Source organism: Daktulosphaira vitifoliae, unplaced genomic scaffold, assembly GCF_025091365.1.
Source record: "Daktulosphaira vitifoliae isolate Bord-2020 unplaced genomic scaffold, ASM2509136v1 Scaffold_5, whole genome shotgun sequence".
Classification (NCBI taxonomy): domain Eukaryota; kingdom Metazoa; phylum Arthropoda; class Insecta; order Hemiptera; family Phylloxeridae; genus Daktulosphaira; species Daktulosphaira vitifoliae.
This window is the reverse complement of record NW_026099576.1, coordinates 26,378,355-26,404,287: the sequence shown is the minus strand read 5'-3', so window position 1 is coordinate 26,404,287 and position 25,933 is coordinate 26,378,355. Positions and strand designations below refer to the sequence as shown.

General features: G+C 25.3%; 3 protein-coding genes across 4 annotated transcripts; 1 reads left to right on the top strand and 2 right to left on the bottom strand.

Annotated features, from left to right (window-relative positions):
• The first annotated feature begins 1,350 nt into the window (after positions 1-1,350).
• LOC126907694 (uncharacterized) lies at positions 1,351-10,042 on the top strand. Of its 2 annotated transcripts, none has more exons than XM_050689177.1 (2): positions 1,351-3,298; positions 9,724-10,042. In XM_050689177.1, the coding sequence occupies exon 1, from the start codon at positions 1,504-1,506 to the stop codon at positions 3,280-3,282; it is 1,779 nt and encodes a 592-aa protein (XP_050545134.1). In that variant the 5' UTR covers positions 1,351-1,503; the 3' UTR covers positions 3,283-3,298; positions 9,724-10,042. The 2 variants fall into 2 exon arrangements, with proteins under 2 accessions (XP_050545134.1, XP_050545133.1); XM_050689176.1 differs by lacking the exon at positions 9,724-10,042 and adding an exon at positions 3,936-5,647 and having other exon boundaries at positions 1,356-3,298.
• A 321-nt stretch (positions 10,043-10,363) lies between these two features.
• LOC126907696 (uncharacterized) lies at positions 10,364-12,602 on the bottom strand. Its single transcript, XM_050689180.1, has 2 exons — positions 10,919-12,602; positions 10,364-10,525 (listed from the first exon to the last, which is right to left on the bottom strand). The coding sequence occupies exon 1, from the start codon at positions 12,406-12,408 to the stop codon at positions 11,476-11,478; it is 933 nt and encodes a 310-aa protein (XP_050545137.1). The 5' UTR covers positions 12,409-12,602; the 3' UTR covers positions 10,364-10,525; positions 10,919-11,475.
• Positions 12,603-17,060: 4,458 nt separating this feature from the next.
• On the bottom strand, positions 17,061-23,946 carry LOC126908263 (uncharacterized). Its single transcript, XM_050690176.1, has 3 exons — positions 23,742-23,946; positions 17,603-17,766; positions 17,061-17,535 (listed from the first exon to the last, which is right to left on the bottom strand). The coding sequence occupies exons 1-3, from the start codon at positions 23,811-23,813 to the stop codon at positions 17,061-17,063; spliced, it is 711 nt and encodes a 236-aa protein (XP_050546133.1). The 5' UTR covers positions 23,814-23,946.
• Between the last annotated feature and the right edge of the window lie 1,987 nt (positions 23,947-25,933).

Genomic DNA, 25,933 nt, shown 5'->3' with positions numbered 1-25,933 from the left:
ATTTTTTTTAAAATTAAATATCTTCACAAATAAGAATATAGAACTCGTTTTTGTTCCGAATCCCACAGAAAAATCATGTTTATTCAAAATTAATAAAAAGTTATTTTATGAACAAATTGTATTTCTCTGATTATTAAACAAATTACTTTATTTATTGTTCATCTAATTTTTCAAGCATAACATTTAAATAGTTTAAATATTTAGATGAAACAACATTTTTCCTCTCTACAAGAAAACTAATAATCATACCTAAAATTTATGTACAAAGTGATTTACTATATAAACTAATGATAAAATTAGTAAATAACAATGGATCATATATAATAAATTTCTTTCGTACTCATTAAAAACAAGTTTTTTTTCTTTTGTGCTATATTATTTATACATAGAAATATTAATCAATTAAAAATAAAGTTATTAGTCAAGCTTCAACAATTTTTATGTTTTAAAATGTAATGAAATAAAATTGATGTTCAATTTAAAAACAAAATAATTTAATTTACAAACAAGAAAATTGTCGTACTCTTTATTAACATTTTTGTACTCCATATAGTTATTTTTGCAATTTTAATATTTTAAGGATGTAAGCTTGAACTATTTGCTTAAATAAACGTTATTGCGCAAAATCGTAGATATATATATATATATATATATATAAATATACAGCTTAAAAAGTAAAAAAAAAAACTGAATAGAAATGAATGTTTTATCAATATTTTTGTTTTAGCCAAAATTATAAATAAGTTGGTCTGCATGAGATCAAAATCTCATTTGATTCAAATTTTCAAATTTTGTATCGCAGAATTATTTTTATTCTATCACAACAAGAAAATAAATGATAAGCGCTGTAATAGTTTATTTTGTTTTTTATTTCTATTAATTTATCTTTAGTAATAGCCATTTTCCTCAGATAAGTAAAAATAACCTAGTTTACAATATTATATAATGCAAGTATTTATATAGTTCTTCATAAATCTTAACTTAATCTATATTAACTTTTTTTTAAGAAGTTTCAAGGTTTGGAAGTATAAGAGGTATTCATTGTACTTATTTTGTTTTCATGTATATGTATTACCAACTTTTATGTCCGACGTCATATAATTACTTTCTGTAGTTGATGTATTGCCATTTCTTGAACCGTAACTAGCTGAATATACAAATTTACGAGATTTTTTTAATTTAAATTAATTTTAATTAACGAGATTAATTCTAGATTTGAATAAAACTAATAAACTTCAATTAACTAATTTGATTTATTTATAGTCATTTTCATTTATTTTACATTTTTTTGATTTTTGAATGACTAGTACATTATTTAACAGTGAAATAAAAATTATTTGTAGCTTGTTACCTTTTGAGATGTTTTTATGCTCGTGTAGCACAAAATTATCTTTTTTTATTACATACCACTAACAAGGCCAAATAAACAACTACATCGTACAAAAAATCCAAATGATGTGTTTCAGTCTTAACGAACACGCGATATAGATTGGTTTTGTAGGAATGTACGACATGCCGAATGTGGTAGTGTTTGCATTTCTACTCTCGTTGTTAGTGACAAGTTGTCATGGAAAAAATTTTAAAATATGTTATGGACCTCGTTTAAATGGACCATGTTCGCAATTAGTCGTTCCAACTAAATGCCAATCGTTACGCAATGAGTTCTATGATATAAAAAATGGAAGCCTTTACAACATCGCTACTAACATAGGATCCGTTAACACATATGGTAATTGCATCCGAATTTTTAAATACGAGCACTGTCGAGGCAGCAGTTTAGCTCTTCATAATGGTTTAGAATCCTTAGATAATCTGAGACAAATAGGTTTTGACAAAGCTGAATCGATAAGCCCATGTTTTGAGGAAGAATGTGTACAAGAAAAGCAATTTGTTCGAATTCAACCCGTTTATCTACCACCATCCATACAAGTTTGTCGAAGTCGTGAGTTTAAAAAGCCATGCGTTGATCTACTTCTATCAGCTAAATGTTTAAATCTGAGTCTACCAGGCAAAGACGACGAAAAATTAGTTTCTTCAATATTTAATAAGCAGCACGAAAAATTAGATAACACAATTAAGTCGATAAACACTAGGAATAAATGCATTAGAATATACAGTAGCAATAACTGTACGGGTAACAGCATGCAGTTGTATCCTGGATCCCCTTCACATAACGATCTTACAGCTCTCAATTGGAATGCTACTGTTTCTTCAATAAGTCCATGTTCAATATCGTGCATAGAATGGCCATGCGATAACTTTCGGCCGCTAATACCCAAACGGTTGTGGCTCGGTCCCCATATTACTGTGTGTGATAAAAATAACTTTACAGGAGCATGTGCTAATATTCCATTGCTATCTTCATGTAAAAATCTGAAATCTGAATGGTACGACAATGGTCAGCGGATATACTCTGTGCGAACTTCTATCGCCTCTATAAAAACATATAATCGTTGCATTATGGTCTATGAAGATGATGATTGTTTGGGTCAATGGACGATGATTGATTCAACATCAAAGTCTCATAACAATCTAGATATAATAGGATGGGCTAACAGAATATCATCAATAGGATCATGCACATCACGTCGATATAAACGATATGTAAATAAGTCTACGAAAATTGGTCTTAATGACAAAGGGCTTTGCGGATTTTTTGATATTTTTCACATCGGTCCAATACCTGGACGTCCTATTGAAGTAGTTAATGAATTTAACAATCCCATCGTTAACTACCAAAGAGGTCATGGTGGCAGGGTGGAATATGTAGTTGCTCTAATTCATCGTCGACATTTACATGCTGGCAGCAACGTGGACAATCATATAGAGTACTTTGCTAGGAGTTTAGGTGAACCCGATAATGATCAAGCTAGTCACTTAGTTGGATGGCAGCTTGGTGGTCCCGGTAGTCAGCGGTACAATATTATTCCTCAGAACGCTCATTTCGGTCAAAGTCCTTGGACCACTAAAGTAGAAAAGCTAGTACATTCAACCGTTCGTAATAGCAGCCAAGGACTTGTACGATATGAATTAAACCCAATTTATGCTGATAGTCGTGCGACCCGACCTCACTCTATTGCATACCGAGTAGCAGACGGTGATCATTTAATTCAACAAGGCCAAATTCCCAACCCTAATATCAGTGAATTACTAAGCATTTACTATCCAAAACTAGAAGAAGAATATGATGACAATTTCGTGATGAATACTATAAATGATAACGATTTAAACGAAAATGACTCAATATCAGATAATACAGATTCTCCAAACATCATTTACTGATTAACTATGTAATTAAGTGAGTATATTTCTATATTTCAATTTTTTAAACTACATTGTGCAATCATTAAAAATACCTTGCTATAATTTTTATAAAACATTGAATTCCAAAAAGAAAAATGCAATATCTTTTTGTAAACAATATGCTCAAATATCTCGATATAAACTTGTTATATAAGCGGGAGAAAAAAATATAAGAGTGTTTAAAATAAAAAAAATTAGTATTAAAACTTCAATGAAAAATAAATTAAATGATATTTAATTTTAAATTAAAAATTTAATCAAAATTTAAAAAATAATAAGTAAGTATATAAAAAGTTTCGTTATTCTAATAACATGTAACATCAACTTATTAAAAAAAAATTATAATATATGATATTATTGACGTACATTTATTAAAAATGCAGGGGGCTAAATTGATTTTACCCCACATTCATTTTTTTTTTTTTTGTGTAAAAATACATTTAATTGTCTAAAAAATTGAGGAGGCTTCGACAAATATGAGTGAAGGACTAAGCCTCCTTCACCTAATTTACGCCAATGTATGATATGCTTGTAGTTGTTGAGAAAACTTTATGATAAATCAATGCTTTTTATTGTATACTTTGTAATTTATTATTCATAATTATAAATCTTTGATTCGTTATTTTTTTCAGTTAAACTATGGTTTACCAATACTGAATGAGTGATAAGAAACTTTGCGCGTACGTTTCACTCTACTATTTTATAAGTATAGGTGCAACTAGGTGACGGTTTAACCTCCCCATTTTTTTTTAATTATATGTAATGTTAATTGAAATATTTTCAGGGTGGGGAAAAAATGTATATTAACACCCCCAAACATCTAGTGGCATCTATGCTTATAACTTATAAAATAGCAAATGCTTAAGTTAAACATTTGCATAGCTGTCATATCGTTTAGTAATATTTTGTAATGGTGCAACTACCAGCCCTATCTAATTTTTCGTAATTTATGACTATCATTGTATTTTATATTAATTCAACATGAATAATAAAAAATAATGTAATGCTAAATAACATAATTTTATTTACAAATAGAGGATCTAACAAAATGAATATCGAGTGTTTTTAGTGCTATGTTTTCACAACTGTATATCCTAGAATAATTTTATTTTTTCATACATAAGTTCCTCGTGATGTCTATATTTGTTCTATATAGTATTTTTGAAAATACTCAAAGAATTTTCAGTCAATATAATATTTTTCCTTATACGCAATGAATTGTATGAAGAGTGATAGTTAAAAAGCTGAATTGTTGCTAATTTTTATTTTTCCATGATATCAGTAGTGATATATTAACAATATTTTTGTTTATTAAACATACCGCTACTATAAATATTTTTGCACATAACGATAGAGGAAAAAAATTAATTTTGTATCTTGGTAAATGCAAAAAAACAATGATACGTGATAACTTTATGACAATCTAAGCATCAAATAAAATTAGATTCTGTTTATTAAGGGGTAATCTTTATAACAACCAAAATAAATGGTTACAGATTTACAATACTGAAAACCCCGATATTCATTATTTTACACTGTGTATATTGTTTATCAAAAAAGTGTGATACACTATTGACACTATTTATGTTAGCTATTATTCATGTTGATGAAATTTTATGTTCTAATTAATTTACATATTAAATAATAAAATACACACAAGTATTATTCCAAACTTATGTTTCCTGTAATCATTTTTTGTTTATGTCAAGACAATTAAAAATAATTACAAGCTATAACCTATTTCAAATTACTAGTTCTGATGAACATATAAGTTTTATATATACTTAATTAATTATTTTCATTAAATAAGTTCTTCTGTTCTCTTTTGTTGTGTTAACTAAAAAAAAACTGGAACGAATATAATTATATTATGTAATAACAAGTTATTATAATAATAGGTATTCAATAAATATAATATGATATTTTTTCTTTTATTACTACATTTATTACCATACTTCACTTTTATTATAATACTTAAAACTATAATTAAATGGTAAAAAGAAATTCATAAATTTAAATTTGTTTTATATAGTTATCTTTTTGACTTTGTGATGTCATTTTATAAAAATTAAATGTTACTCATATTTTATTGTGATAATTTGATAATCATTCACTTTATTTGCATATTTTTATCATTTATTACCTAATGATGTTATTTCTTCAAAACAAAAAATACGATAACTAAGAGAACTTTAAGTGAGTGCAATAGAGCACGACAAAATTATATTTTTTAAAGAAATTACTGACACGGAATTTAAATAAAAGTTAAACACTTAATTTTATATTATTAATACTATTATTTTTATAGTTGAATAATCATTAAAATAAAGCGATAAGTATTTCATTTTTAGTAAAAAATTATTACCCGAAGAAAAATATTATAATTTTTCAACACCTATTAAATTTCAATAATTTACCAAGCTACGATCTATTTAACCAATAATTACTGACTTAGTGGCGGCTCGTGGTTTGGACGACGGGACGATTGCACCCCCTACTAAAACTAATTAAAATAAAAAAATGAATTTTATAATTTTAATTCTACATTATTCAGATACAAGGAACATATGCGGGTACGCATGCACACAAAGGTGTGATTGGACGACCGACAGGTCATCCATACGATAAAATATTAGTACATTACTATATTGAGTAATTTATTTTTAGAATTAATTGAGTGTACGCTCGTTGTTATCGGATGCCATAATAGTATAATCGCTCTTCTTCTTTTTCCGTAATCCCAACTACTTGGGTTCGGCCAATAAGAGTGTAATCGCTTATATTATTATTTTCATTTCGATCTTATACTGCGACCTTTAAAATAGTAATATGTGTATTATGCTTTATTTTAATTATATTTAATTTGACAATTTTTTATACTATGATTCACTTGTCATAAGTATAAAAAATTTATATATTTTATATTTTATAGTATTATACAAAAAGTCGCATTCCCACAAACAGTACCCACGAGCCGCCATTGTACTGAATATAAAAATGTGAACGACTAATTAATTAATAATAGAAAAGAAAACTTAGTTTGTATACAAACATATGATCATAATTTGCAAATAACTAATTATTAATTAAATATACATTACATTTTAATTGATATTTCATTGTAATTATCCATATTTTTCTTAAGAAGCAATTATTTAATTTACACTTAATATTTTAATTTTATCATCACAATATATATATTTAAATTGATCTAATTCAATTTTATATTTATAAATTTCTTTAATATAATAGCACAAATACGAGGATCCTAGGGGATTGGGCCCTCTTTTACATAAAATTATGATATCTTAGGGTGGTGGAGGGGTAAACCTCGCACTACTGTGCTGAAAGCTATCTTTTCCCGATAAAAATTCTACATTTACTACTACTTTATTATTATCTTTAACAAATAGAATACTTCAAAATTTCAATTAATTTAATAAATACACAGAAAAAATAAAAATTATTCAACATAATTGAGCTTTTTTCAAGTTAAAATTAATGTTATTTTAGTAAAAATATAATTTTAAAATACATATTATGTATATATATATATTAAAACTAAATAACATCACATTAATTCACTCATATATATGTATTATCTACTAAATTCCATTGACTGATTGAAATCCAAAAATATTTTTATTTAACCATTGATAAAAATAATTAAACATTAAAATAAAATACTTTGTTTTTTAGTAACTCATTCCTAAAAATAGAAGATACTTTTATATAATTTATGAGAAAAATATTTATTTTTAATCCATCAAAAAATATATTTAATGATTTACTGTAGTTAATCAGTTTTATCATAACATAATTACTATTACACACACAATTTTTTCCTAAGACAAATAATTTTATATGGTTTAAAAAGTGTGACTAAATTAAAGGTGAACTATATTCTTTGCATGTAAATACTAGTGGACTAACAAATCCATCTCATGAATAAATGGATAATTTATTTTAAAATATTTAAAGTAAAATCTAAAAAAAAATTAATTATAATTTGTTTGTTCTTACAAAGTAGGTACCAGTGATGATATAGTTTTCTACAAATAATTAAATTCTTAGTAAATTTAAAAGTTAAATTTTCTATTTAAATTATATTTTTCAAAACTAAGTTTCTACAAAAATTTAAATTAAAGTAGTCATAATACGTGTTATGAATTATTAACAGTATAACTTTATATTATCATTTAAGTAGTCATTATTTTCATCAATAGATCGCGTATTATTTGGCTTGAAAACATAAGAAACATTTATATTATAATCATACATTGGTTAGCATATTAAAATAAAAATTAACTTTTCCACTAGTAATATATTTATTAATTTGTTGACAACATTAAGTAATTGAATGACATTTCATTTATAATAATATTTAATTTTAATAAAAAATATCAATTTTGAGACTTGTGAGTTGATGATTCTACACTCATAAGTATGAGTTATAACTATAAACAAATAACTTTGTATAAGTAAAATATTTTATACGTACTGATTAATTACATTTTAAATTCTGTATTTATTTGATATAACAATACTATTATTTGATACCAAAATATTATTTAGTATCAAATGATATCATAACTATACAATATTTAACAAATTCGATATAAAATTAAAAATAATAATACAAACAACAATAAAAAATATTAAATTTATAGTGGACGCTATTACTTATTACTACTTTCTCGTGCTTATGTGCTTATATTACTATAATCAAATGTTATACACATTTAATTTCAGTGCAAAATTACAATAACTCATATTTAATAGGCGATAGTTAATAAATTGTAAATATATAGATCTTTGGATTTTATCTTATTTAATCTATTTATTTCGTACCCTTTTTCGAACACAACTTTTTAATTTTTTGTTAAAATGACTCAAAATAAATTTTTTTATAATGGTCCTAGGATAAGCTGACAATTAATTTTTGGATTTATATATTTTTAACCTATAAAACTTGTTTCCCTGTGGATAAGGGATAAGAATACTTCCACGGCCCCTCTGCTAGTCGTAAGAGACGACTAATGAGGTTGCGTCAGGACGAAAGGCGGCGTTAAATTTTTGTCAAATAGTATGAGGTGTCCTGAACAAAACTTAGACGAATTGTCCCATCTCGGATGTACACGATGACAACAGGTGAGGGAGAATAAAGTTGTTTGACCGACCCCAAGTAGTTGGGATTAAGGCGGGAAAGAAGAAGAAGAACCTATAAAACTTTTTAAATTTGAAAGATTATAAATATTTATTTAATTTTGTTACTTATGACATTTTAGGACGTGGTGTAGCGCAGTGAATTGGCCAGTCACTGACTTAACGGTATGTTCAACTACGGTGTTTGCTATAGGCACTCCGATGGGTGATCAGGAGGACACACCTTGTTTCCTTATTACTCTCTCAGTCATAATGAGTTTGCCTCAGGTCGTCAGGCGGTGTAGTAATTCAAATCCCCAACTTTTGGTGTTGGGTGCATTTTTCCATCTTAAAAATTATAATATTATGATCTCCGTACCCGCCAATGTTTTTCGTTATATAAAATTCCTTTCATATAACACGCACACTTCTTGCACTGTCCCTGTTTTTTATTCTTCCCTTAGTTTCCACTCACCCACTTTATAATCCAAGTTTGTAATATTTTATAGCCAATTCCGTAAATTAATTTTTATGTAATTTTTCTATTGAGTTACCTAACTGTATTTTTCTTTCGTATTAATGAAACAATTATTGTTTCATTAGTATGAAAGAAAAATGTATATTAATTATTAATATATTACTTAAAACCTTGAGTTTTAGTTATTTTTAAATAAATATGACATGGCCTTATTTAATACTAATATAAGTACAACCAACAATTGTCTATGATTATCAATAAACTTGTGTTTATGGAACAAGTGAAATCAAAAGTATTTATAAAACTATTTTCTAATATAAACAATTTTATCATCAAAATGAATTTTTTTCACGTGGTAAGTATTGATTCAAAATTGTTTTTTATTTTATAAATAAAAGATATGATTTTCATACATACTGAAAAATTAGGAATAATAACGATTATACTAAAAATATTTACTTAATTGTTATTTATTGAATTAAAATTTGTAAGTTTATTATCAATTAATTTTTCATAATCTTGTATTCATCTATTTAACAAATTATTAAATAACTATTATTGTATTTAAGATTAGAAACAAAATTTATTTTCCAATTAACAAGAATAGTTCTATATATTACTAATATTTTATTATTTTAAAATGTTAGTACTTATTGTTAATAGTTTTTAAATGAAGTATTCGAATATATATTCCACGTTTATTTTTAATATGACTGGTAAAACATTAGTATAATTTTCAATTTTATTCAATATATTAAAAATTAATATATGTATACATCTGTTTTTTATTTATATAGACAGTTATACTTATGATTGCTTCAACCATAACATTACAACAAGCAACAATATGCTCAGCAAATCCTCAAAATTTTCAAATTAATCAACCCACACCATTTCCATTTAGTCAAACACAAACCGGTCAATTACCACTACTAACTGGTCAATTCCCATTGACACAAATACCAACAGGTCAAGTACAAACTATTTTGCCAAATAATGGACGTTAATCAAAAAACAAATAAATTTTATATTTAAGAATAGAATATGACTTTTCAATTTGAAATGCTCCTTTTAGTTTTAATCTAGTTCATGTTTTATACATACAATTATAATAAATAAAAATAAATATGTATAAAAGAAAAAAGTGAAACTAATTATAAAATGTGTTCAAGAAAAAACATTATAAACAGCATTGGCGCTAATACAAACAAGTAGGATGTACAATTCTCCCCTAGTCAAAATATGGAAAGGCAAAAGTATGATTTTACCCGTTCACTTTCAAAACAAAAAAATGATGTCAATATATTGCCTTAATATTCTATTATATTTATTTATTTATCTAATAAGATTTTAAAAATTACCAGTTCAATTATCTATTTCATCAGAATTTTATTACATCTAATATTATTTACAAAACACATCGTTTTGAAATTCTTACTTTATTTCTTTCAATAAGAAATCATTCATACTTCTTGCTTTCATTATTTTGGTTTCAAATTTATTTTCCATTTTAAAAAATATTTTATGTATTCTTAAAGTGCTCGATTTTTTCTAATATAAAAAACCTTGTTTGGGGTCATTTAAGCAGTCAATTGTTTACTGAAAAGTATACAACAAAAAAATATCATTGTTAAATCGAGAAACATCATCCATGATCTTTCAAACCTCCCTCCCTCCATTAGATATATTTTTGTAAAACCAATAGTTTTTAAAAATATTGGTATCTAGTTTTCCACCAAATGTTTAACGAGTATGTATTGTTTTAAAAAGTAAGGTCTAATGGAAGAAACAGGCAGATAGTAGGATAAGGTTGAGAATAAAATTTAAGAAGGTTTTAGTTAGGTGAAAGCACTAGAGAAAATGTAAGTTGAGTTTGATTTAATAGATTGGGTTGCATTGGATATCATCTTAATCCTATCTCTTACCTTCATTATCCTGTATAATATACTTATTATTACATAAATATAGCGCATGCTTTACGACTACACTTACCATGATAATCAGATGGACTCGTTGATAAATGATAAATTGTGATGTTCTTTGTCGTCGTGGATATATTAATTAAATTTAAATAAATAAAACACTGATAATGAAGGATAACATACTAAATTTATTTCTATGGTTTGCACTGGTTATTTTAACAATTATGAATGAATTATATTTAAAATTGAGTAATAAGAGAATGGGTGAATAATATGCTGGTGTGCTAATTTTTCTTAGCCATTTTATATTAACCTTGTGGGTGAAGTGATGAAGAAAGGATTATTTTCTTAAAAATTTAACTATTATATTTAGCCGTCTTTGCGATGGAACAAATATGTTTATGGTAATTAAAAATATTGAAATTAATGTAAACATCGCTTTAATATATTTGAAAAAAGTAATAAAATAATTGTCGGTTAGAAAAATAATTACAATTGGTAATTTTTATGTCGTCAAGAAAAAGTATTCTAGAAGTTTCTTGAAACTTCTATTTTAATTCATTACAAATAATATGATAATAGAGCATTAAAATATTAGAAATATTTACGGATACTTATATTTTATTATTATTTTAAACAACATTTATCTAAAATAGTTTTTTTTTTTTTTTTTTTAAAAGACATTAATTTTGCTTGAAACTTGTAAACTTCAAAATCGTGAACATAAGAATTTGTTTTTGATTTTTCATCATACAAAAATCCTAGATTATCATACAAATCTGTAATCATATCTTGAATATATATTTGTAATTGATCTCCTAAAAATTCGAAATAAGTTTCAGGTAAATTATATTTTCTTTTTTTTAAATTATCGTAAAAGACAGGACCAATACAATAATCAATATCACTTGCTCTAATATTATAATTTTGGTATATTTTATATAAATCACTTCTTTTATGGTTTATATTATAAAACGTTTTACTATAGTCTTGAATATATTGATAATTATCATTTTCATTTAGACTTTTTTTTTGACTTATCAATTCAATAAAATGTTTAAATTCTTTTAAAACAAATGGGTTAGTTTCGATGTCTAACAAATCCTTTAAAAAATCTATTACACTAATAAATCGTATTATAAGCCGTTCTGAAATTTCAATACTTGATTTTAATAATTTCACACAATGCGGGAAAAGAGATCGGTGTTCATTGTACTGCCTACAACAATCACAACAAATGTCTGTTAAGTGAAGTAATATTCTTGCAAAAACAGTAGTGTATTTATAATTAATAAGCAACATTATATCTCTTAGTTTTTGCTCAACATTATATTCATCAACGATGTGATCTTTAACACATTCGTCAACATCAAATATTAGTTCATATTCTAAAACGAAATTACTGTTTTGACGGTCTAACACATCATGTAATGTATCTTTCCACTTGCTTCTTTGTAGAAATGAATTTAAAAAGTCAATTGTATACTTCTTATTGTTTGTTTCCTGACCATTATTTGTGTTAGATACCAAGAAAAATAATAAAAAATTACTATATTTCATTTTAATTAAATGATGGTAGATTTTTTTGTAATTTTTAAAAAACACTGTTTTTTATTCTAAAATACGTATGCCACACAATTAAGTTTAGTTGAAAATATAGAAATATTTTTCTTGTTGCAAGAATAACAAGTTCATTAAATGGTGACGTACTGTGTAATGAAAAATAAACACGTCACGAATTGTAGATCCGATCTTAGTAGTAAAAATTAAAAAAACAATGAATACCATTTATTAATAATAAATTTACCAAGTTAAAAAAATATTATTTATTCGCTTTATTTTAAGATAAAAAATTTAATTATCTTTACTTAATACTTCATTAATACAAGATTTTCTGTAATTTAGGTTGAAAAAATGTTCATATTATTTTTCAAATGTTTTTACCGAATTAGTTGAATTTTGAATCACTATGATATGATACATTATTCTATAATAAATTATTTAAATTAAACACAGATTTTACATTTTACTATTTCATTAAATATTTTTCGAACTAAAAATATTATGTATATTGATGGATTAGAAAACCAAAGTTTAATTAAAATAATATTAACTTTAAAAGGTTACAAATATAATAAAAAAATTTACAAGAAACAACAGATAAATTTTTTAATTTTTGATGACACTCTGAAAATAATAAAAACGAAAGTCGCTAACCTACTGGACTAGACAATGTATTGTCAGATCATAGAAGAATTTCGAAAATTAAACATCGAGGTCATATTAATATTCTTTGAAAAACAATAAGAATCAAAAAAAAAAAATGTTGGTGAATTTTGAGGTCATAATTAAATTAAGTTACTATTAAGTACTAAGGAAAACAAAGAAAATGTGTTTTATTTTTCACCAAGTCATATTAATATTAAATATAGAAATAAATGTAGGTTTATAATTTAACAAAGTTGAAACTTAAGTTCGTTAAGTCCTCGATAGTTGATGTACACCCAAAACCTCGTGATAAGTTGTCACATATACATGATGAAATGGTATTACCTTAGATAAGGCCGCTACCCGTACCTTATAAACTAGGGTTATATGTCGTCATATACATAAATGATTATAACACCTCGTGGTTTATTAACCACAACTATGATAATTGAAGTTGTAAGTGGTTGATATGTAAAACATAGACCGTGTCTAGATTAAGGAACAGGAATAAAATACACTCGAGTACTTAAGCTACTCGCACAATAAAATAAATGTTACAATTACAATCAATAAGGAAATTAAATTTAATTGTTAAAAAAAGAAAATTAAGTTAAACATGGACAAAGATTTGAGTGTTTCAAAAACCGTCTTCAAAAAGGCAACAAAAATAAAATAAAATATTTAAACAAAATCAAATGATATAACAAACATTAAGGACGGTATTGGAACACATCCGTTAATGTTATTCGGAAATTAATGAAAGACACAAGGAGCGGTCTGGACACTGGCTCCTTAGCGTTGATTAGAAGAAAACACGTATTCTCCACACAGAAACAAAATTAAGTTAATTTATAATAAAATAAAAAATAATATAATATAATTAATAAAATACAGCTCATTACATAAATATAATTATAAAAAAAAAAAATACCCGGTCTCCGAAGAGACCCATTCGATGGTCTGAATGCTCCCCCGAAAAGACCTCGCTGTTCGCCGTTGGCAGCTCTACTCCATCATTGAAAAAATAGCGACCAGAAAACAACAAATATGTGTATTCCAGCACGGTCATTGACAGAAGAAGGATCAAGAACCAACACTGCAATTTTAAATCGATAACGGCCAGTATTTTTGGGAGGGATCAATGCCGATAAACAATTTGATTTTAATTATATTTATCCTCTTTTGTTGTCTAATCTAACGATCAGCGGCAAAAATAATGAGTAGTTGACACTGCTGAGTCAAAAAAAGATTTATTCGTGTAATCGTGTAAAAATCGTTAATTTTTAAATTTTTTAAATTTTCTTTCTTGAAACTGCAGTATCTTTTTAAAAATTAACAAATCTACATGATATTTTTTTTTTTTGTAGTTACGAACCTAATATTTAGTATAATTTTTGTGAAAATTTGACTCTTTACATACCTACATGGGAGATTCAAAATGGCCACTCTTCCACTCAAAATTAACTTTTTAAATTCATTTTTGAAAATGTTTCTGAAATACTATCATTTTAGATTGTCATCTTGTTAAAAATTACTACCGTATTCATAATTATGCAATTTTGGTGTTAAAATTCTCGATTGTATATTTTATACTATTAAATTTATATTTCTATAGCTTCTTAGAAAATGTTATGATAAATACAATTTTTTTTTTTTTTAAATACTTTTCATAGTCTAACCTTTTCTATTTTTACAGGATAGGGTTTAAATTACATGTGTATAGAAACTAGAACTTTTTCAACTTAACTTTTGATTATATTCCGAAAATACTGATACATATATATTCTTAATTAAAGCTTATGTAATATACTTTAATATAAAAAAAGAATTCAAATTTTAGATTTTCATCATTGTAACAAAAGATATCAAATTTAATAAAAAAAAGTACGATTTTCGTGAAAACATTCTTGATTGTATATTAAAAGTTTTTACTTAATATTACTATAACTTTTTGAAAAATTATGAAACAATAGGATTTTTTTTTATATAAATATTTTTAATATACCCCTTTCATTTAACTTCTGGCTATCTTATTGCTCTTTCTCTCTCTATACAGTCCACTAATACATAAATTAAATGTTGACTAATATATCTACATGTGGCTAGATACATTAGCTAATTATACAACTGACTGATTTTCATAATATAGTTGATACTAGATACAATNTATACTTTAATATAAAAAAAGAATTCAAATTTTAGATTTTCATCATTGTAACAAAAGATATCAAATTTAATAAAAAAAAGTACGATTTTCGTGAAAACATTCTTGATTGTATATTAAAAGTTTTTACTTAATATTACTATAACTTTTTGAAAAATTATGAAACAATAGGATTTTTTTTTATATAAATATTTTTAATATACCCCTTTCATTTAACTTCTGGCTATCTTATTGCTCTTTCTCTCTCTATACAGTCCACTAATACATAAATTAAATGTTGACTAATATATCTACATGTGGTTAGATACATTAGCTAATTATACAACTGACTGATTTTCATAATATAGTTGATACTAGATACAATAAGTTATTATTTATATATTTTTTGATCTGGAAATTATTTTCAGCCCTAAAACTTCTTTCAAAACATCTTATTAGTTAATAATTTTTTTAAAACCTATGATCAGCTTATTCCTTATCACCCATTTTAAGACTATAACATGAAATTAATCAATTTTTTCAATCCTACTTCCAACATGTAATATACAAAAATATCTATTTTAAAATTTAATAACTTATTTTTACCAATTCATATCTACTCTATAAACCTTATATTATGGACATATTTGAAATGAATTTTGAGGGGATATGAATCCCAATATAAATGTTAGCTTTCCTGCAAAATTCAAAAAAGTTGTTTCTCTTATAATATAATAATAAGTTTATGGAGGAGTTTACACAAATTAATGTCTATATCATAGGCATATATAGAGGGGCAGTCATAAATAGAAATATTGACAGATTTCTAATTATCCTTATTTTATCTATTTTTAAAAATTTAATTCGACATTCTTAAGTTTTATTGTAAAAAAATTAAAAAAATTCAGTAATTAATTTTACTAAATTATTTAATTAATGTAATTAATTAATTACATTAGTTTAATCAATCAATCAATAATAATTTTTAAATTCGCCGAGTTTTTTATAATAAAAACCTCTTAATACGGAAAAATTAACTGGTGACATTTCACGTTTTACTTTCAAATAATAGTTTTTCATAAAATCAACGAAACGTTGTAATTGATTTTTAGTTTTTGAGAAATCGAATGGAATTTGTATAACTATAGAGTATTTCATTTTAGTATAATCTAAATAAGGTACATTGAATTTGTAACTAAAACTATTGTATAGTTTCAACATTTCTTTAGTAACATTTTCTATTTTTTCAATATCAATAGAAGAGCTGCATATAGTAGTGATAATATTTTGAATTTCTTGAAAATTTTCATTTGCACAAAACTCAATAAATTCACATATTTCTGAAAAAATATTTATAGGAATTTGAAGCAATTCCATAAATTCTTTTTCATGACAATATTTATTATTAAAAATTTGATGATATATCTGAATAATATATACAAAATGTTGTCCAATAAAATAGTAGGTAACTATTATCATATTATTTCTTATAGTATTTGTATATGTAATTAAGCTATAATAATCGTTTTTCCAATTCTCCATCAATAAATTGAAAGATCTATCAAGCAAATAAGTACCATTATGAGGAATAGGCGGTTTGAATGTATCCTTATTGTGAGACTCTTTCCAAATAAAACTGAAAATGTTTGTGTTTTGAGCAAATTTATAAAAATCGTCAAATGATTCAGGATAAACATATTGTGACAACATTAACTTATCAGATAATTGATTAATAAACTTTTCTGTATAACCTTTATTTTTATAGTCAAACAAGTATAATGGTGCTTCTGGTAAGCGACCAGTATTGTAACATTTAGAGCAATATATAAATAATTCTTTTATAATTTTATTAAAATTAATTTCATTGTATGATATTTTTCCAGCATGTAAGGCATNAACTGAAAATGTTTGTGTTTTGAGCAAATTTATAAAAATCGTCAAATGATTCAGGATAAACATATTGTGACAACATTAACTTATCAGATAATTGATTAATAAACTTTTCTGTATAACCTTTATTTTTATAGTCAAACAAGTATAATGGTGCTTCTGGTAAGCGACCAGTATTGTAACATTTAGAGCAATATATAAATAATTCTTTTATAATTTTATTAAAATTAATTTCATTGTATGATATTTTTCCAGCATGTAAGGCATTAATAGTTATTGAAGCCGTCCATAGACCTTGATAACCAGAGCTTAGTATATAGTAAAATAATGATAAAATACGATGTAAAATGTCACTGAATATTTCTAGTTGAACGTAATCTATCTGGAGCCCTTTGCCTAATTCAATGTGGTATATTATATAAAGAGCTAACAGAGAATACGAACACCTCATTTCCTTTAGCTTTTCAGCGACNGTGGTATGTTATATAAAGAGCTAACAGAGAATACGAACACCTCATTTCCTTTAGCTTTTCAGCGACAGCATCTATTGTTGTCAAATTAAAATCATTGTTAGTTTTAATAGAGTTTATTAATTCTTCAACATTTGAAATTGTACTTGGTTTAAAAGTTGGTATTTCATTTATTAACTGGATAAATTTTAGATGTCTTTCTTGACGCTAAAATAAAATAATAAATTAATCAGGGCATTAAGAAAAATCAGGGTCAGATTAATGGTAGGCATACTGGTGTCCACGAGATTGAGAGGCCAATCTCAAATATTACTATGCATAATTTCTTTGTTTTAATAATCTAAAACAGGAAAAATTGTCATATGTTCCTGTAGGGAATAATTTTCCCACATTCATGAATTAAAAATATGGAATATGACTTATTTTATTTTAAATATGTTTTTATGGATGTGATAAGAAAGGAACCTTAAATATATTCCATGCGTGAAAATAAGATTCCTCATTAAGCCCTCCTTATTTTCAACGGGAATTTATAACCCCCCTATATTTTATTTTAGTTTAACATTGATAGTTTTATGTTTCTATTTACCTATTTATATTTATAGAAAATATTTTGTAATTATTGTCATATATTTATTTTAATTTTCATGTTACGTTTTTATGAAATAAAAACTATATTGAGGGTAATATTTAGGATTTTTTGAACTTTAAAATCAAACTGTAATATTACATCATCACTTATAATATTAGTTAATAATATGTTGTTATTGTTTATAAATGTGAGTCATATATCATGGAGATACATGATCACCAAAACAGGGTTCCCTTATTTAAATAAATAATAACTAGCAAATTATGGGATAAAATCTACTTATTGTACAGATTTTTAAGTATTACCTACACACAATTCTCTTATTGTAATTAAATAATTAGAATAGAAAGCCTCAGCTTCCAATATTATGCTATCCATCGCTAAACTGTCCCATTCTGACTATAAAAAGCCATTTTCTCCATCAAAACCAGTTTTTTTGGTNATTGTAATTAAATAATTAGAATAGAAAGTCTCAGCTTCCAATATTATGCTATCCATCGCTAAACTGTCCCATTCTGACTATAAAAAGCCATTTTATCCATCAAAACCAGTTTTTTTGGTAATTTTAAAATACACAAAATCTGCGTCACACTAAATAAAATTCTCACTTTCTATCACTTAATCTTATTTTTAATTAATTTGGACTTTGGAATTTTTTTCAATCTAAAAACACTGAATCTTTTTCTAATTTTTTTTTTTGAAATTAGAATATTTAAAAAAATATAAAATGACACTTACACTTACTTCCCCACTGTGCTAGGTTTTTTTAATTATTCTAATTTCAAAAAAAAAAAAATCAGAAAAAAAATTCAGTGATTTTAGATTGAAAAAAATTCCAAAGTCCAAATTAATTAAAATAAATCCAATCTAACTTAAAATATTTATTTAATAGTAAAAAATTACTGTGCTTTTATTTATTTTTCGAATCTTGTTTTGCCCAGGCCAGAGTAAATTTACAAATAATTGATGTCAATCTCGCAATAATATATACTCGTTCAAAAAAATACTTATTCAACAATGATTTAAAAAAATTAAATAAGTGTAAAATTTAATTATAAAATTATATTTCTAAAAAAATATAGTGTTAAGAATTGAGACTTACTCAATTCATGATTTTATACCTTCTCAATTTCTTTACATTCACTATTTTCACAATTATAACTGTTTTAACCATTTTTGTTAATTAGAAACTATTTATACCTTTTTTATTTCTTCTTCTTTCTGGTTTATTACAAAATAACAGGTTTAATTCATTGCAAATAAAATGTTTATATTAGGACATATAATTATAACAGTCATATTCTCTAAAATTATATTACATTTTTAACGATATCAAAAATAGAAAAATTCAAATAGATAAAGTGTGAGAACAAAAAACTGAAAAAGCCTGTCCTTGAAAAAAGTATTTTGATTATTCATAGCTTATTTAAATTTGAATATCAGATTAATAAGTTTTGGCTATTGAAGCCAAACGTCACTATTAGATATTCACAATTTTGATAGTTTAAAATAAAATGAGAAATAATACCGACGGTGTTCATTTTTAGCTTCGATGCGAAGCTGAGAAGGTATTGTTTTTACTAAGATGTATTTATTTATTTATTTTTTTTTGTGTCTGTTACCACTTTTTCTCAACTCTCACCGAACGGATTTCTTTCAACGATACGTCAAAAGATCACAAATCGTATCTGGTCGAAGACATTACCCTCAAAAATTGAAAAAAATTCCCTCGTTCCCCGTATATGGGGGGGAACCTACAAAAAAATTACAAATTTAAAAATCGCTAATATTCGAAATTTTTTCAATTTTTTGTAAAGGCCATATTTTATAAGTTAATGTAATGTACTTTATTATGGAAAAAAAAAATTTGACCCCAGGACTTGTGTTCGTGGTGAAAATGGCTACCGAATGCTATTTTTGTGTGAAAATTCTCGATTTTATATTTTACATTTTTTATTTTAAAAGGCTATAACTTATTGAAAAATGTATGGTTCAATAAAATTTTTTCATGAGAAGTAGTATTTATATATATCTTTCATTGGACATATTTTTTTTTTAAATCAGACCATTTCCCTATATACGGGCGGTTTTAAACTTTAAAAATGCATATAGAAAGTAGAACTTTTTCAACTAAACTTTTGAAAGTGTTTCGGATGGTCTGACATTTTTATATATACCTTAAATCAAAGCTAAAGTAATATAATTTAATTTGAAAAAAAAAACTTTGACTTCTGGACTTGTCTTTACGGTGAAAATAAACATCAATGTTAATAAAAAATTACGATTTTTGTAAAATAATTCTTTTTTATATATTTAACTTAATAATGCTATAACTTTTTGGAAAATGTATGGATCAGTAAATTTTTTTTTTTTTTTATAGATGCTTGATGTCTTTACTTATTATTNACCGACTCGGCAACCGTACGTCACTAACCTAGACTGAAAAAATTGGCTATTTAACCCTTAAACAATCGCGTGTGGGTCTAGCATACCCCCACATAAATAAAAATGGATATATTATATTGCATAAAAGGTGTACATAGATATAAATTTAGAAGATGGTTTTTATAGTAATATTGAATAGATTTTTATAAATAAATACCTTCGAAAAAAAAATGTATGACTTAAAATATCCATTAAAGTTGAAATGGGTCATATTGACCCTCACGCGACTATGAACGTTATAATTTTTTTTTGGACTTTTATTTTATTCAAAATATTGTTTTATCGTAAATGCAATGTTATAATTGATATAATATTGTGGAATTGGGATTATGTGGATCTGCCACCGTCTGTGCAATTAAGTTTTAAAAATAAATAATCTATTGAGAATTTCCACTACTCGATGATACGGAACAAATACGAACTGAACATGTAATAAATACATCCCGTCGCAATGTGGACACATTGATTATCGATGCCTCATTTACAATTACCATTATTCACATTTACCCCTCCTGACCCTACTCGTATTATAATAACACCGGCACACAAAAAAAAAAAAGTTGACTGTACTTTTGACCGGACCCACCTACGGATATGTATTTTGACCCACTGAATCCGAATTTGAGTCCGTTTGACCGGGTCGGTCACCCTTCAGATTTGAGTAAAATGCAAAAAAAACAAAAATTAGGCAAAAAATTACGAAAAACTGCAGTCACAGCGATGAAAAAAATTTTGTGGACCTTGATCAAGTATGATTTTTATGTATTTCAATTTACTGAAACTGAATCTGAACGTTAGTCGTCAACATTTGAAAAATAGCAAAACAACCCAAAAAATTGCAATAAATCATGAAAAATCGATTTTGATGAAAAAACATGTCAAAAGATCACAAATCGTATCTAGTTGAAGACATTAACCTCAAAATTTGATAAAAATCCCTCGTTCCCCGTAAGCTGGGGAAATCCCCCAAAAAATTACAAAATTAAAAATTGCTAATTTTCGATATTTTTTCAATTTTTTTTACTTAAAATTGCCATAACTTTTTTAAAAATGACCGAATCAATATAATTTTTTTTTTTATAGATATCTTAGATATTTACCTATCATGATATATATTTTTGTTAACATTTGTCTCTTTACAAGCCCACAGAAAGGGTTTCAAAATGATAACTTTTTTACAAAAAATTAACTTTTTCAACTTAACTTTTGAAAATTTTCCGGAAAAAATGATACTTTTATATATACTTTAAGTTAAAGCTAATGTAATATACTTTAATTTGAAAAAAAAAAATTGACCTCTGGACTTGTCTTCATGGAGAAAATGACTACTGTATGCAAAAATATGCTTTTGACATATTTTTGATCAAAATCAATTTTTCATGATTTATTGCAATTTTTTGGGTTGTTTTGCTATTTTTCAAATGTTGACGACTCAACGTTCAGATTCAGTTTCAGTAAATTGAAATACATAAAAATCATACTTGATCAAGGTCCACAAAATTTTTTTCATCGCTGAGACTGCAGTTTTTCGTAATTTTTTGCCTAATTTTTGTTTTTTTTGCATTTTACTCAAATCTGAACGGTGACCGGACCAAACGGACTTTAAATTCGGATTTAGCGGGTCAAAATACATGTCTGTAGGTGGGTCCGGTCAAAAGTACAGACAACTGTGTGCCGGTGAAATTAAATTGTATTGTAATATTAATGATTATGTATATGTAAATACACATAAAACTAGTAAATATAAGCCATGTTTGAGCTCAAAGAAATTCCAAAATAATTAATAAATATACATTTTCTAATAGTAAAAGCTTTTATTTACCGTCTTAAAAATAAGATTTTGCATTTAAATTATTTTTTTACAAACCACGATTTTTTAATAAAATGTTGAAAATTAAGTTTTTTTTTTTTTTCGTAATATAATTTTTAGTAATACATAATTTTGTCATTTATTTATTTTTTAATTGTTATCTATATTTATATATCATATGGTAACAAATAATGTCTTTGAATTTAAAAAAATGAACTTTTTTATACATATTTTATACTTTTTTAGAAATGGGGTCTAATAGACCCCCACGCGACTATGAACGTTAAAAATAGATACGCGCCTGCTTAAGGGTTAAGCTAGTTAAAATTTCAAAGTTAATTTTCTCAACTTTAAAAAGCAAAAAAATTTAAATAAGTTTAACTTTCTATACTATATTAATTTTTATTTATATAATATTTATGAAAATTTGTAATCCTCTTGTGAGGTATTTTAAAATAAAATAAAATACAAAACCCAGAATTTTAACACAAAAATAGCATATTTTTGAATATAGTAGTTATTTTTACCATGTTGACAAATCCAAAGGTCAATTTTTTTTTTCATAATAAAGGATATTACATTAGCTTTAATTTAAAATATATATAAAAGTGTCAGACCTTCCGGAACATTTTCAAAAGTTAAATTAAAAAAGTTAATTTTTTGTAAAAAAGTTGTCATTTTAAATCCCCCCCTGTGGGCAGGTTAAGTGTCAAATTTACAAAAAATATATACCAAATGATAGATAAAGACAACAAGCATCTATAAAAAAAGAATTATATTGATATGTTCATTTTTGAAAAAGTTACGGTAGTTTTTAGTAAAAAAAATTGAAAAAATTGAAAAAATTTGTAATGTTTTTGGAGGTTTCCCCATTTACGGGGAACGAGGGAAATTTTTTAAATTTTTAAGGGTAATGTCTTCGATTAGATATGATTTGTGATCTTTTGACGTATCGTTGAAAGAAATCCGTTCGGTGAGAGCTGAGAAAAAGTGGTAACAAAAAAAAAAAAATAACACATCATAGTAAAACCGATACCTTCTCAGCTTTGCATCGAAGCTAAAATGTTTAATTTTCTTAATATTCTTCGTTTAATCATATATTTATCAAAATTATGTTTCAAATTATCTCCCCAATCATATTAAAATATGGCCATAACCTCCATATTCCGCCCTCATCGTAAATACACCACTCATGTGTACTGTTATAGTCCACTTATCCTACATAATATAACTTTTTAGTTATTACATTACAGGTTGATTCGTTTAAATAACTCTACAATTATAATAATTTTTTTAAATAAATAATTAAACATTGATATTAAGTTAAATGCTTACCTCTTTTATTGAAATCTGTTGGGCTAATTCAATGCCCACTAAAAAAATGATAAAATTCGAACTATAGTTCATGATTTTAACATAAAAATATACTCTGATTTGTAACAATATTACTTTTAAGAATTCAACTTCTAGAAGTGAATTTATAATTATAATATAATATTTTTTAATATGTTCTGGTAGATAATTATAAAAAGAAGGTCGTTTGAACAATGAAAAAATGTATAATAGATGAATAACACAAATTTTTTTTGTTTTTTTATAAATAATCCTAAAAATAAAATGCTAATAAATGTGTTTTCACATAAAAATAAATTAAATGCTTTCATAAATTGTATTAAATGGAATATTTACAGATATATCCATGTATTTATTTTTTTGTCGACGTTGCATAATTGTTACAGAATTCAAATTATCAGCACACAAATTATATATCTTTTGATATATCAAAAAATGATAAAATTTCCCTCGTTCCCCGTAAACAGGGGAAATCTCCCAAAAACTTACAAATTTAAAAATCGCTAATTTTCGATATTTTTTCAATTTTTTTTACTTAAAATGTGGCGTAACTTTTTCAAAAATGAACATATAAATATAATTTTTTTTTTTTATAGATACCTTAGATATTTACCTATCATTTTTTATATTTTTTTTATAAATTTTACCCTTTTCCTGCCCACAGAAGGGGATTCAAAATGACAACTTTTTCAACATAACTTTTGAAAATGTTCCGGAAAGACTGACACTTTTATATATATCTTAAATTAAATTTAATGTAATATACTATAATTTGAAAAAAAAAAATTTGACCTCTGGAATTGTCTTCATGGTAAAAATGACTACCGTATGCAAAAATATGCTATTTTTTTGAAAAAATTCTTGATATTATATTTTACATTTTTTAATATTATGATGCTATAACTTTTTAAAAAATACATGAAGCAATTCTATTTTTTAATAATAAATACTTTATATATACTTCTTTCATTCGACATACTTTTTTTTTAAATCGGACATTTTCCCTTTATACAGGGGGGGTGCAAACCTTTTAAAATGCGTATAGAAAGTAGAACTTTTTCAACTTAACTTTTGAAAATGTTCCGGAAAGACTGACACTTTTATATATATCTTAAATTAAAGCTTATGTAATATACTTTAATTTGAAAAAAAAAAATTTGACCTCTGGACTTGTCTTCGTGGTGAAAACGGACATCAAAGTTAAAGAAAAACGTACGATTTCCGTGAAAAAAATCTCGATTTTATATGTTATATTATTTAATTTATATTTTATATAACTTTTGGAAAAATGTATGGATCTATATTATTATTTTTTTATAATAAATATTGATATACCCCTTTCATCTGGCACGCTTTTTTTGTAAATCGGATCATACCCCTTTAACAAGGGGGGTCAAAACTTTAAACATGCGTATTGTTACTACGATATTTTCAATTTAATTTTTGAAAGTATTCCGGAAATACTGACACTTTTAAATATATCTTAAATTAAAGCTTATGTAATATACTTTAATGTGAAAAAAAAAAATTTGACCTCTGGATTTGTCTTCATGGTAAAAATGACTACCGTATTCAAAAATATGCTATTTTTGTGTTAAAATTCTGGGTTTTGTATTTTATTTTATTTTAAAATACCTGACAAGGGGAGTACAGATTTTCATAAATATTATATAAATAAAAAATTAATATAGTATAGAAAGTTAAACTTATTTAAATTTGTTTGTTTCTTTTAAGTCGAGAAAAATAACTTTGAAATTTGAACTAGCTTAAATAGCCAATTTTTTCAATCGACGGTATCGACGTACGGTTGCCGAGTTGGTAAAACTTATGTTTTACACGCTTGGGGTACGAGGTTCCAAAACGCGTATGGCTATGAATTTTTTGCATTTTTTCTTAATTCTTTTTAAGTTAGTATAAATTTTTAACTGCTTTGATTTTTATCTCATTTAGATTCAATAACTTCAATAAAGATCAAGGATCCCATCACTTTAGTCGCCCCTTGCAAGAAGAAATTTCTTANTAATTTTAGTCGCCCCTTATAAGAAGAAATTTCTTATTCGTATTAAAATTATTTTACTATATTTTAAGTTTTAGCTTCGATGCAAAGCTGAGAAGATATATTTTTGTGACTATCATTTATTTTCTCTGCTCTAACTTGACCTACTTTTTTCAAC

Bases quoted from the DNA above. Each gene is read 5' to 3' on its own strand.
- LOC126907694 (XM_050689177.1), top strand. From the start codon at position 1,504: ATGTACGACATGCCGAATGTGGTAGTGTTTGCATTTCTACTCTCGTTG.
- LOC126907696 (XM_050689180.1), bottom strand. From the start codon at position 12,408: ATGAAATATAGTAATTTTTTATTATTTTTCTTGGTATCTAACACAAAT.